At 37.9% G+C, this 14768-nt stretch overlaps 1 protein-coding gene across 1 annotated transcript in view; it reads right to left on the reverse strand.

Moving 5' to 3' along the window:
• Positions 1-14768, reverse strand: part of CDH2 (cadherin 2) — a 194523-nt gene that overhangs the window by 165555 nt on the left and 14200 nt on the right. Inside the window, exon 2 of the mRNA XM_016120084.2 lies at positions 2632-2743. Within this exon, the coding sequence (XP_015975570.1) occupies positions 2632-2743 (112 nt within the window). The remainder of the gene's footprint in view (positions 1-2631; positions 2744-14768) is intronic.

Consider the following 14768-nt stretch of genomic DNA (forward strand, 5'->3'; position numbering starts at 1 on the left):
ATCTCCATCTGATACTGAATGTTTTTCAAGCACCTTCACAAAGATTATGTTACTGAATTATCTGGAAAATAATCAGCATTCGTGGCATTTTTAAACCAAAATGTTAAACATTTGTACAAAGTCCAGTGTCCCAGAGATGTAGCCTATGAAACCATACCACACATATTGTTAAACCACTGTCGTCCTCTCCTCAATAGTCATCAATAAGAAATTAAAGAAAGTATCAAGAGTTATTAGTTTTAACTTCAACATAACCCAACTCCATAGTCAGTCTTAACATGGTAGAGCTTGCCGTGAGGCAAACGCCTTAGAAACTGCTACACATTTATGTACAATTACTTCTTTCCTTAAACACTAAAATTTTAGTCACAGAACCTGGCAAAAGTGATTGCCCTTTCAGCTTTAGTACACACGTGAAGTGAATGGGCTCACAGAATTCATGAACACAAACGATATGGCATGGTATTTGGTTTCAGTGTACAGATGCACCTTTGGATTACCATGCCACTAAAAACTCCAAAAAGATATAAAAGATAAAAATCTAGAATTCCTCTAAGTAACAATTCTTCAAAAGAAACATTACTGATGACAACATGTCCATAAAAAGGAATGTTGATGTTTCTCAAAAGCTTGAGTAAGATTTCTTCCTCCCCCCAAAAAACTTTTTTTCTACAAATCAACATTTTGAACTTTATGTTTTAAGCTTTAAGATGCTGATGTCTTTTAACATATTCTATGAATGAAAAAGAAAAAAATGTCATGGTGTACCATTTTTTTTTTAAGCCTAAAAAAATAAAAACCGTAATGACTGGGCATACCCAAACAATAGAAATTCTACCAGAGAGTATCATACATACTTCTCTCAGTGACTTTGGAGACCATAAAATCAAAAGTATTTTTAGTCTTTCCCATTTAGAACTCTAGCAAAATTCCAAGTATCTATGTTATACTAAAAGACACTGGCAAGCAGCTATGCTCAATTTCTCCTGTCCCCAGTATTACCTAATAATCAGAAAACAGGCCTTATTTTCAAAACTATTCAACATGCCAACATACTTAAATCTTAAGTCAATGGTTTCTAGTGACAGACCATATGTTTATTTCCAACTAAGATACTAGAAGCTTGTAGGAAAAGAGATTAGAAGAAGGAATTATCCTTTTAAAAATGAATCTCAAAAATACAACAAATTTCACTGACACTTTTTTATCTGTCTGTATTATTCTATATAATTGTGTCAATATAATTTTTTCAATATTCAAATAATATTCATAGGTCACATAGGTCCCAGGATGCCACATAATAATCTACATATTTTTTAAAAAATGACACATATCCAAAGGGACTCCAAATCTCACATTAAGTTAAACAAAATCAACACTTTGGTTTGAATTAAACCTCTATCTCATCCACCATTACCAACTAGATGAGATAGCAATTCAGTGTTGAGATAGGCTTGATTTTAAATTTACTCATTAAAATACCATGTAATGAGGAAGGGACAGAAAGATGTCTTTAAAAAATCAACTTCAGAAAAATCATATAGATGTGAGCAAATAACAATTAGAATAGAAACAAAAATAAAATGATAACCTGCACCAAAGATTCTTAGTAGCTAAGTGGCCATTTACACCTCAAAGTCCTCTGTCCATAGTATTCGAAAGTATTCCCCGCTAAGGTTTATCAGTTGCACAGAGACACTTCAATCAAGGCTGTGTGGTAGAGCCCTGTGCAAATTAATCAGTTGAGGTTGCACAGACTTTCTAAAAGCAGCTCTCTAAAATAGCCTCAGAGATATAGCACAAGTTGTGGAGAATTGGAATTTAAATACAACTTACTAATCAATTCTTCTTGCTTTCACATTTCAATGACATTTTGTGTAATGATAAATAAGTCCATGAAAATACTACTGACCAACATTTTACTTGATTTCAACTAAAGGTAAAGGAGGGGGCTCCTCAAGTTTTATTTCCGATCTTATCTAGTCTTACTGGCAAGAGTTTTCATATGATAACTATAATGAATTTGATCCATATGCAAATAGGAGATGAGTCTATATTTGAAATTCACATATGCTACAACCAAATTAGCTATCTAGTAATTTCTATAAACAATGTCATAACAGAAATACGGATTTCATGCTCCTGCCGAGACTTTACCTGCTAAATCTGTTCATTACAATTTAGTTATATATTAAAGTTTGGCATGTTTTATCAAAGGTAATATTAATTTCCTTAATTCATAATACTAACTGGATTTTTTGCTGTAAATAATTTTTAAAACCATTAGAATCAAATGTTTGGTAAATAGTCTTGAATATGAATAAAACACATGCAGAAAAATTATAAAAATTAGTTGTGTAATTGTTTGCACTGTAAATTAAAAATGGAAGAAATCTAAAGTTTGCAAGAGACCAGGAGCCTTCTAATACTGCACGTGAGATTCATGAACTCTTCCGTAACCCTAAAACAAGGTCCCTACAGTCTCCTAAAACAAGGTCCCTAAAGTCTCGTTAGAGTGCTTGTGAAAATTTCATACTTGTTATACAATAGAGCTGGTTTAGAGAATTTAATGGCTAATTTATTTCAAGAGCTTAGATACTGTATGTGCAAATATATCTTCTGAGATAGTACCATTGAGAAGAGGCTGTCCTTCATGCACATCCTGCGATAAGACCGCACTGTAAACATCTTCAGGAAATCCAGTCTTGCATAATGCAATTTCACCAGAAGCCTTGACAGATGCCTGCAACACAAGAAAGAAGCGTGTGCAATGATTGCTGTCTCCTTCAACTGAGAAACATTCCAAATGGCCCAATATCTCCTTTTTTCAACTACCATGCACAAACGACCCCTTTGTTTTCAAATGCTTACAATTAGAATGTAGAGGGCAAATGGTTACTTTTTTTGATAACTAGAGTAGAAGAAACAAATCCCACTTGTCTTGTCCAGTAAAATCGAAATAAAACACATTCTAGGTTCTTCTAAAGATTGAACATTCTATTAAAATGGCCATCGTGACCAAAGAACTAGCAAGTGGACCTGGGGTAGAGAGACAGTTTGTAGGCTCCACAAATCACCGTCACCAAAGAAACTTTTCATTCAAGAAAAAGTGTACATTCAAGTAGGCAGATTTTTAAATTCTCACCTAATTACCTGATTGCGAAGTTTGTTTCATTATGTCCCTGTTAATTAAAGAACGAAATTGCAATATACTTATTACAGGACATAGTAGTATTTTATACTGAGTAAAACCAATCAATTCAATGTATATTTATCTCTAATTTGAAGGGCAGGGATACATTAAAAATATAAATAAACATTAATACAATTATGTTTCCTTTTTATACTTAAAAATCTTCCATAGGTAGTTAACTACCCACTGCTCAATCATACTGAGTGCTATCCACCTATCCCAGCATTAAGAGCAGTCTACACTGGTGAGGAATTCAGAAATTGGGAGGAAGGAGAAAGAGAGCCCCCAAAATAGAGGCCTCAAAGCAGTTGTCTGAAGGAAGCAATACAGTGCAAGCTTCACAATTAAAGAACTAGCTGGATTATGCATGGGAAGTTTTGTGAATACTAATGTTACAAAAATTCAGACTAACCTAGTATCTAATCGAATTCTCATCTAATATTCCATCCTTTTCAGATATAGTAAACTAAGAGAAAAATATATTTAAACTTTGTTAAATATCACATAGTATTTATTTTGAAAAAAGCATTAGGAGTAACAGTGAGATATTAGTTCAGACCCATCAAATTAACAGTGTTAAGTCTGCTACGTGCAAGAAAAGATTTCGAGTACCAAGTCAAGGATACAGAGCAACCAACCCTCTTACACAGGTGTTAGTGAAAGCTGGTACAGTCATACTGGGGGACAATTTGGAAAATTTTAGTAAAGATGAATGTGGACATATCCTACGTGGAAGGTATATTCCTAGAAAAACTCTCCCATGGGTGCTCGCGTCGACACGTACAGGAATGTTGACTGCAGCATGGTTATAACAGTAGGACCTGGAGACTACCAAAACACCCATCAGCACAAGAATGGGCTAATAAATTTCACATTGCAAAAAAAAAAAAAAAAAAAAAAAAGGAACACTCAATGGCATTAAAATGGAAGATTTAGAACTACATTTACCTACAGGGTTACAAATCAAAATAAACAAACAAAAAGTCAGCTTCTTTAACTTCCACGTAAAATTGAAAGAGAAATTTAATTATAAATCAACCTAGAGATGATTATTATTTCTAGTAAGTTCAGAAATCTATTTAAGCAATATTCCAAATTCAGATTAGAACAAAGTACATTACCCTATGCATCCTGCAAAAAAAATTTTTCAAAAAAGTATGTTCAATGATTCCACTTTTTACACATAAATTTTAATTATAAAAGATAATGTAAAGTTGTAATAAACACCAAATTTAGAATAGTGGCTATCTCAGAGAAGGCAGGACAAGAAAGGAATCAGGAAGGATTATATGGTGGCTTTGATTTTATTTGTAATAATTCATTTCTTTCAAAAAGAATCTAAAGCAAACAAGATAAAATGTAAAGATGTACATAGGCTCATGGGAGCAAATTATATTATTCCCTATATATTTTATATGCTCTACATGTTTCATAAGAAGAACAAGAAAATATTAGGGACTAACTGAGAACGAAGGAGTTGGGCTTCCAATATTCCTCAAGTTTGGGACACTGGTAGATATTTTGTCACTTATCAGCTGTAAATATCCAGGTACTTATCCTGGGCCTAGCACAGAGCAAGCACTAAATAAGTGAAAGCTTTTGCTTTTACCTAACCAAAACGAGTAAAGGGAAAGCACCAATACCAACTCACCTTAGAACATGGACCAATGTGTTCTAAGTCTGTGTACTGATGGGTTAGGAAATCTGCCGCTTCGCCTCCAGTCCAGGCTTCTACAAAAGGAGGCAGTGGCAGAGTTCCAATCCAGTGGGGTAGATGGGAACAGACACTGGCAGGGGCGTCAGGCCAGAGACAAATAACAGGAGGCAGAGTAAACAGCAATCATTTCCTACCCTGGGCATTTGGGTTCAGTTCAGACCCAGCAATCAACAAATGCTAAAGACTGGAGGAAAACTATAATCTTTTCTTTTTCACTTAAAAAAAAAACTTATTTAACTGAGATATAATTGTCATATCCTACATCACTATTTTTAAATTGAGACATAACTAACAAAGAACATATACATATAAGTTTCAGATACACAACATAATGATTTGATATTCCTATATATTGTGAAATGATCATTGCGATGCCTGGTGAACATGCATCATCATATATAATAATCTTTTCTTTAATTCTGCTACTAGTGTCTTGCTTTTCAGTGGCTCTTCCCTTAAGTAGGGGTATAAGCAGCAACATTTTCCTCATCCAAATCCACAGGAATGGAATTTCAAGGCCATATCAAGTCCATCAGTAATACTGTGAGTGTTCATTTCTGAGTATCTGTCTCCACCTTATTTCAGAAAAGAGAACTTCTATTCTCAACATGCTACTTTTTTATTCAACCTCTCTGCTCATTTTCCTCATTTAGGATTGGGCATCCATCTGCATGGTGTGGCGGTGAGGATTCCTGAAACCATGTTTGTAAATCCCATCTCTAACAAATGCCGGCCACCAATATTAAACAACCACTGGAATCATTATTTTATGAGATTTTCATATTTGTTTCAAACAGGTGAAACTTTCCTAAATTCTTCTTCCCTAAGACAAAATGGACCCACAGAATAACATACTGTTATTAACCTATGATGTGTTTTCTTAAAAATGGGATCTATAAAATTATTAAAACATGTATTTCTCCCTATTAATTTAGTACTGATTTCCCCTCTTAACATTCAGTCCAAAGATAACAAAATTAAGATGTTTGGGAAAACAAACAAGAAGCTGTGAAATGAATACAATCTCAAAACTGGAGATAGAGCAGGCTTACTTTGTGCCAAGCACTGCTCTAGTGCATCGATAGCTCATTGAATGCTCTGCCCTTCAAGGCCAGGGCTGGTACGAGGTCTGACTTACAGAACTGGTGACACGATCCACCAGGGAAACTGACTCCATTTGTGAAGCCTCTGGTGACAATAGATTTTTGGACATTGAAAGCTCTAGTCCTACCCGTAGCTAATGCTTGAATGTTCTCCAACAGTGGTTCTCAGTACAGTGTGGATATGGCCCTCAGGGGACAAATTGGACACATTTTTGGTTGTCTGAACTGGGAGAGGGATGCTACTGGCTACTAGTGGCTAGAGGTCAGGGATGCTCCCAACCATTACACAATGCACACGGTAGCCACCCAGACAGAATTATCGATCCCAAGATGTCAATAAGGTCAAGGGTGAGAGACTCTGTTCTACAGGAACCCATGAAAAAGGGGTGTCCATTTTGACACCTCCAGAAGTGGGAAGCTTACTATTTCTTCAACCAGCTCACTAAACTCTTACATGAATACCCTCATTTTCAAAAAACCAAAACCCAGCACCTGTGGCTTCCCTCAGCGTTAACTGATCACTCTACCAGGCCTAAGATGAGGCTCTGAAAGTTTGAAGATGAGAGAGAACTCTCACCTCAGAAAGTTCCCTGTGATGCAAGGCTGAGGCTATGAATCACATGCATTTTCTAATATTTGAATAATGCAGGAGTTAGCAAATGTTTTCTATCAAAGAGGCAGAGAGCAAATATTTGAGGCTTTGCAGGCCACAGGATCTCTGTCAAAACCACTTAACTCTGCTGATGTAGTTCAAAAGCTGTCATTGAAAACTGGAAATGAACACGTTGTTCATTCTAATAAAACTTTATAGATACCTGAATTTGAATTGCATTTAATTCTCAAGTGCCAAAAAATATCATTCTTCTTTTAATTTCTTAAAAGCACTTAAGCATGTAAAAATGTGAAAAACACATTCTTGGTCATACAAAAACGGGCATCAGGACCCTGAAACACTGCTATTACACAACATTGCTATTTTACTTACTTCTCGTAACAGCCCCCCGAGTGAGATGAAATTATCTACATTTTACAAATGAGCAAATAGGTTCTCATTTAGAGGTGAATCCCCAAGATCCCACATCTGGGAAAAGAGAGGAGGCAAGATTCTAACCCTACACTCTTTCCAAGTACAACAAATAATTACAATTCTTTCAAAAAACATGCACTAAGTGCCCATTTATCGTGGGAAACATAACAAGATATGGCCCCTTCCTTAAGGAGTTCAAGGCTAAATGTGGGAGTAAAATAAAGAGGTGACTGCAATAGAAAGTGGTGACTGGGAAGTAGAGATATGAAGAGGGCATAAGGAGAGGCCAGGGCAGGGATCTGGGGGCCTCCCAAGCAGAGCCTGGGAGTAGCCAGGCAGTGGCAGAGTGGCAGGAAGCCATCCCAGGCAGTCACTGCCTTAGCTAGAATAAGGCGGCAAGAAACAGCACACTGCCTGGGGAATGACAATGAGTTCAGTGTCACTGGAGTCCAAGAAGCAAGGCAGGGAATCAAAAGTTACAGCTAGAGAGTTAGACAGGGTTAGATTATAGATGGTTGGCGGCTTGGGGTTATCCTGTTCGCTTGAGGCAGCCAGGAACTGATTTTAAGCACAGGCCAGATTATGTTTGATAGAGAATTCTCTGATGCTTCGTGGGAAATGTGTGTGTGTGGCAGGGGGTAGAGGCGGGGGTGGGGGGCAAGAGACAGCTGGGAGACAAGTTAGGACACAGACTTGACTCAGGCAGGAGCTGTAGGAATAAAAGACGGGCAGATTGTATCAATATGCAGACAGTTAAAACTGTTAGGGCTCAGTGAGGATAGGGGCTCACGGCAAGAGAGAACAAAGAAAGGGTACCCTACCCCATATTTCCAGCTGAGTGACCATGGACATGGGTGGTACAAACTTAGAAAGGAAATTACAAAATTATAACATCAGGAACAAAGTGCTAAAGAAGTAGAAAGAATGGGATGATAAATCTGCCTGTAGAAATCAAAGACTCTATAGCTGAAGTGACATTTAGGGCTCTGTCTTTAAAGATGATTAAAAATTTGCTAGGAGAAGGAGCAGGAAGTGAAAAGTGGCATTCATTTCAAGCAAGAGGTACAGCATGGACAAAGGCCCTGTTGATTTATATTGAGCTTGTAGTCAACCCAAACAACTCTAAGCGTTTTTACCAGGCAATTGTTAAGTCACGGCTTCCATTATCTTTGCTGCTGATTTAGGGCCATGAAAGACAACAATTTACTTTTAACCCTATAAGAATTGATCTCAATAAGTTAATAATTCCATCTAGAGTTAGCCATTCCTCCTGGATTTCCATATCAAGAAAGTCTAATGAGACACATCAATGTTTTCATAAAGATGCTACTCATACTAAAGACAAGGCATAACACAAGACAAGACAACAGCCAGGCTCCTGAGGGGTAGTCGTGGAGCAGTTTAGAGCATGGACTTTCAACAGGCCAGACCACCTGAGTCTGAATCCCACCCCATCACCTGCTATCTGTGAGACCTCAGAAAGTCAAAGTTCCCCCATCTGTACAAAGTGTGTAACAACAATACCAACTCAGGGTAGGTGTGAAGATTAAATGAGGTCATAAAGCACTTAGGAGAGTGTCTGGCACATGGTTATTCACTGCATTAGTTACTAGTAATAGTAACTAATTATGACAACATGGATACAACTCATAGTATTTCTGTCATACAGTCCATTGGTTTCCAAACTTGCTTAGCATAGCAAGCAATCTGGGATATTTGTCTAAAATACATATCTCTAGATCCCAACCCAAAACTCACTAAAACAGAATGTCAAGTGATGTGTGGATAAATCTGTATTTTTAACATGTGGCTACACATCTACCCTGCATCTCCATCTCCAAACTTTCTGAACTCCAGATTTGACATACTCATCTTTTGCCCTAGTGTTCAGGTATAACTTAGCAAAAGCAAAAGAAATAAACAATTATTTTTTTTTCTGCCTTTAACAATTGCATGCTGTTTCCTAGTTACTGTGTAGAACTGAAAATTGAAATCGCAAGCCATCGTTTCATAATTACCGACTGAAGAATTTTGCCCCAGGTCAGCAACGGGCTATTCTTTTGTTTGAAAACCATTCCTTCTTGATTGGTTTTCGTTGTTGTTTTTAATTGGCACATTATTTCACTCCAACCTTTAGTTATTCTCCTCTTCTCTACAATTCTGCAAAGATTACAAACAGTCAGCAAGTGCTTTTGGCCCATCAGCATGAAATTCATGCTGGCTGGAGGACCTGAACTCATTTAGTGCCGCTCTGTGCTCTCACACAATCAGCTCACCTATCTTGAGTTTCAATTTCCTCTTACAAGTATTTGCTCTACTCTACCCAAGCTGAAGATCGACCTTCTTGTCTAAAAAGGACAGAAGTGTAATAGGAATTGAGGAATTCAGCTTGCCTTTAGTATTAGTCTATCTGTTCCAGTTCTGAACTCACGGAGATATCACTTTTTGTTTTTTTGTTAAAATTTTTCCATAGTCTCAATACTGTGAGCTTTAAAGCTCTGAGTCCACTACTCTTTTAGGTTTCTGTTATCATGATTCTTTTTTTAGTACAGTAACCCTTGTTCACTGGCTCTGCTTTCCGATGTCTTACGTCACTCCTAAATCCAAGCTCAAGTATTTCCCTTGAAGCCACAATGAACTCTTCAATCTCCACACCTCTCCATCACCTTCCTAATCAAGATCATTTATGATTACAGGCCAAAAATATTTTACAACTGCAATCAGCCCAAACCTAATGGAATTTCCTCTTTCTGAAGACCGCCTAAATAAAACTTAAGCTCTGTTCATTATCATAAACTTTAAAATGTAATCAATTTGGATGTTTCCTCAAAGCACTGATCTCTTCCTTTTTTCTCTTCCAGATATTCTACGATGAGAATCTAGTAACAATTAAAGTATTGTGATGCAGGTTATCAGATAGTTAATAAAACTGAATGGGGGACAACTATGGTAATACTTTTATTATGCGGTTATGTCTTCTGATTGAAATAAGCAAATATAAACAATTAGTGAAGCCATTTTTAAAGCAGTTACTGGGGTACATGGCAATAGGATAACGAAACTGTTCAAGACCAATTCTGCATGATGAATTTTTAATTATTTAATCCCATTTATAACCATACAATTACATTTGCCAGATTCTCTACATTTCTCAGGATCCCATCCATGATGTTGAAGGCTATGTTAAGAAGATTATTCAAGAGCTATTGCCACTCTTTAAAGATTTTTCTCTGTCTCAGTCATACCATTGATGACACCTTGAATTACATGTCCCTGGAATCATGCTTGAAATGTGCAGATGTTTAACACTGGACTCTGATATTTTTGTTTTGTCACATACTGTTCTGGAGAGAGCACAGCATTTTGAACAGATTCTTTAACTCTTTCTTGCCTTCATGATACAATCTATACTGGCTGAAGAGCAAAGAATTCCTGACGAAGGCCACACATTGTCCCCTGCAACCAGTGATTTCCATCTTTGTTTTACTTGCATTATTAGGGTGGGTCCTAGAATATCTCTGATATCAGTATATTTATTTTTCTGATTTTCATTTCCTCTTATCAAGTAACAACAATACTGGTCAAATAATTGTGTTGATACTGGCCCAGGAACCTGACAATTCTGCTGAAATTGAATTCTTAAGCCAGAAGACGGCACCACAATGCAACAGTTTGACAGACAAAAAAAAAAAAAAAAATGTGGTTTAGAGTATCAGCTTCTCAGGAGTGGAACTTATCAACACTTAGGACCATATACAAACATACTTGAAGTGGAATTCACAGAGATGTGTGCAATATCCTGTACCTGCAGCCCATGTGAGAGAAGCTTTCCTAGGCACCAAGACTTCCCAGAGGGGAGTCCCGGAAGATAGCCCAGAGTTTGCCAATATGCATCCTGCATGTCTGACGTCATGGATAGCAACACGCCTACAGACTGACTAGGCTTATAAAAGTCTAACACTATCATGTGATAGTGGGGCCTGTAGTTATGCCATTAAACTGCCCTTAAAAGTTCCAGAAGTGTCTAAAACAATTCTAGTAGAATAGTAGAGATAGCCAATGCTGGTTTAAATTGATTTTGTCCCATTAACTCATTACACTCACCAGAAATTACAACATGCTTATATACAGTGTTCAAATATCATCAAAATTGTATAGTCCTTAGCATCAGACTGTGTTTATAATTAACTTAGGAATTCATTTAACTAAACACACTGAATATCAGTGATTGTTCATATTTACTGAGTGCTTACCACGTGCCAGGAACTGTGATACAACGCTTTCCATGCATTATATCTCAACAATCCTCACAACAATTGTATGAGGCAGGTGCTAATATTAGTGCTATTTTAGCAGGCAAGGAGGTGAACTGAAATGAAATGGCCCTAGGTCAGGTAGCTAGTTAGCTTAGAGATGACATTCAAACCAGTACTTAATGTCTTTGGGGTCCAGCCTTCGCCACTGCTCAATCACCAAACCACCATCTGCAGCATCCAGAAGCAGTAACACACACAGAACAGGCAGACGGCTAGAAACTGTCCTACGTAAAATAAGACCAAGTGACAAATTTACCTGCTGTTGTTGTGATTTTTTTTCTAAAGTATAATTCTCACATGTAATATGTGATATATATGTTCATAAAATAATTTTAATGTTTCTGTTCACTGGGTAAAATATTTGAGAGAAAAATACATCAAGCCAAATTTTCATAAAGAACCTGATTTTTAAGCAACCCAAATCAAACCCCCCAATACCACCCCAAACTTTTAAAAGTACAGATGAAAAATTATCAGTAAATGCATATCACGGCAAGTATATTAATTTTCAGTAGGTGATATTGATGAAAGAATGATTACAGTCTGTGGCAGACTCTTTAAATTTGCTATAGTCCAGACTGCCCTGTATTTATGTACAATTAGGCCCATTTCATAAAAACCTGAAGCATGGTTTCGCTTTTTAAAAATGGCTACAGACCTTTACAGTCCCCATAATTCTGATTTAATTTGAACAGCTGGCCGTAGTAATGATTTATCTAATTCTGAGCCTTGATAAGATAAACCCAACCCAATTATACCATTATTCTTGCAATAAAATCGCATTCACAGCACAGCTTCCAAAATGTGCTGCAGTGAAAAGAGGGCACTGTCAATAACGTCAGAGTTCAAAGCCATTCCTGAACTTATCCCTGAACTTGTTTGGGAACCAGCACCCTGTCCAATGGAGTTCTAATAGGTTAAACAATAAAGAAGTAAACCCACAAGCCCTGCATGCTAACTCAGAGGTTACAGAGCTCATATCATCAGTTCCAGTTTCAATTCAGAGGTTGAAAACGAGCATTTTTTCCTACTTATGACCATCATGAGTGATTTAAGTCTGGCATTTGGACAGTTCCACTGTGTACCCTATAGAGAGGGGGAATGCCTCTTCCCCTCCTGAAGCTTCTTTCCACCTAAAGGAACTCTGCTAACTCCAATACTCGCACTACTTCGCCAGTCACTCATCTCCTGGATAACAGTTCCCACAGTGTGGTCTGGGATCTCTAGGGGTCCGCAAGATCGTTCCAAAAGATCTGAAAAGGTAAAACTATTTTCATAATACAGTGTTACTTGCCTTTTCACTCTCATTCTCTCACAAATATTAAGTGGAATTTTCCAAAAGCCACGTGACATGTGATACCTTAACACAGTCAACGCTAGAAGCAGATACAGGAAAACAGTTACCTTCAATTAAGCCAGACATTGAGGAGATTTGCAAAAATATAGAAGCATAACGCTACTCTTCCCACCAATTTCATTTTTCTGTTTTGGAAAATATAGTTATTGTTCATAAAAATTGGCATTTGTGTTACATATGCAATTGGTTTAATAGTTTTAAATGAATTAAATGTTATATAATCTTCTCAGTTTAATTTCTAAACATTTATAAACATCACCCACATTACAAAAAGTCATTGGGGCACTCGATAATTTTTAAGAGTATAAAAGGGCCCTTAACCAAGAAGTCTGTGAATTGCTGCCTTAGAGAGAAGTAGGATGGACTGAACTTATCTGAAGACTAAATTAGAACAATCTGGGCAGCTGGTACCCAACCCTGTCCCCTACTCTTCCCACCTGGGAGTCACAGGCCCATAGAAAACAAGCGTGCTGATTTCATTTTCCATGCTGGGAGATCACAGATCCCCTGCAGCATTTGGTGGCAAGAGGGGGAGTCCATCACTGCCTGCGACTGAGTGAGAATGTCTGTGGAATTCTGGAGTTCTGTACTAGCAATAAACATGCCCACAGACAAAAGCCAGGCCCTCCAGGTCAGCCCTTATCAGAACCTTGGTGACATTTTCCTTAACTATTGACTCTTCTGATTTATATTTCACTGGGTTCAGAACTTGGCTCAGGGAGGAGAGGTGCTATTTTTACTGGGTCCCTTCAGAGACTGGCATGTTGGTGTACTCTCTGGGGACTTTGAGAAATAAAAAAGAGTCCAATGTTGGAGAAGGAAATGCTCAGAGGTACTGGGGCTTTGGGCAGAGGAGAAAGAGTGCTTTACACAGGCCCTGAATGTTCTTTAACTTGGTGGTTTGCCGTCTTCACTGTGTAGTATGGCTGGCTGGTTTTTATAGTTGGGCAGGTGGCTTTTAAGATCAAGAAGCTTTAATTCCTAAACCACAAGATATTTTGATCTCAATGTGTGACCACAACTTACGGTGGTGATGCTCGAGGAAAGTGGCTGTTTACAGAGGTAGGGCCTGGAGCAAAGACAGTATGCCCCAGAAAAGACTGTAGGCCAAGGATCTCAAAAAAGAGGCAGGACTTATGGTGACCTTAGCCAAACAATGAACACTTCTGGATGAGAGCTGTTGCAGGCTGACCTTGGCAAAAGTCTGAGGCAGGCCAGCACTTCCAGAGATGCCCATGGGCCACAGGCCTGAATAAGCAGAGATGGCTGAGGCACAGAATAAAAGGATCATTTCAGTATCTAATGCCTAATGAGCAGAACAATATTTGCTATTTTTAAATGATAGTGAATTCAAAAGCTCTATCAAGGTTCTCACTTTAAATTATAAATGACAAGCCTATGAGAATAGCATTGGATTAGCTGCCTCAAATTCTACTTTGTATTCAGAGCAAAAAAGGGCATGTGCTAGATTTTCATAGCTTGACCACAGGCGCAACGGTCAGCCTCCACCAACTGGTCTGGACTGGTCTTTAGAGATGAAAGAGAATTCTCTCCTTGCTGATGACCTTCTTCAGCCAAAACAACCCTAGAGAAGCAGTGTAGAAAGAGCCAATGTGACAAAAGACTAAAAGCATCTGCTTCAAAGACAGCATGTCCCTCAAGTCACCCACCTGCCAGAGCCCACACTGGTGACAACATGGGGCTGTCAATGAAGGGGCTCACAGGGAAAGGCAAAGTAAGAGGTCTGAATATGCTAGTTACAAACTGAAACTCGTAGGGGAGGGGTCTCGATGGGAGGTTAAATTTAGCGCTTTGTATTTACCTGGGGATGAGGGTATCCACCTCAGCATTCTGAGTTTACTCTCAAAAAGCTGGCATTTGAGATTCTGCCACTTAAATGCAAGGTTCAGAAATGTCTGATGGTGGCAACCGCCATCCTTTTTGAGGTGTCTTTCTTTCTCATCCAGCATATTCAGTATCTTTAAATCTTCATTTCCCCTTTGAACTATGCGCTTTGTTCAAAGGTCATGGATTAAAGCGAGAGGCTTAGCCTGA

The sequence above is a fragment of the Rousettus aegyptiacus genome, unplaced genomic scaffold (genome assembly GCF_014176215.1).
Source record: "Rousettus aegyptiacus isolate mRouAeg1 unplaced genomic scaffold, mRouAeg1.p scaffold_m13_p_12, whole genome shotgun sequence".
In the NCBI taxonomy this organism is placed as follows: domain Eukaryota; kingdom Metazoa; phylum Chordata; class Mammalia; order Chiroptera; family Pteropodidae; genus Rousettus; species Rousettus aegyptiacus.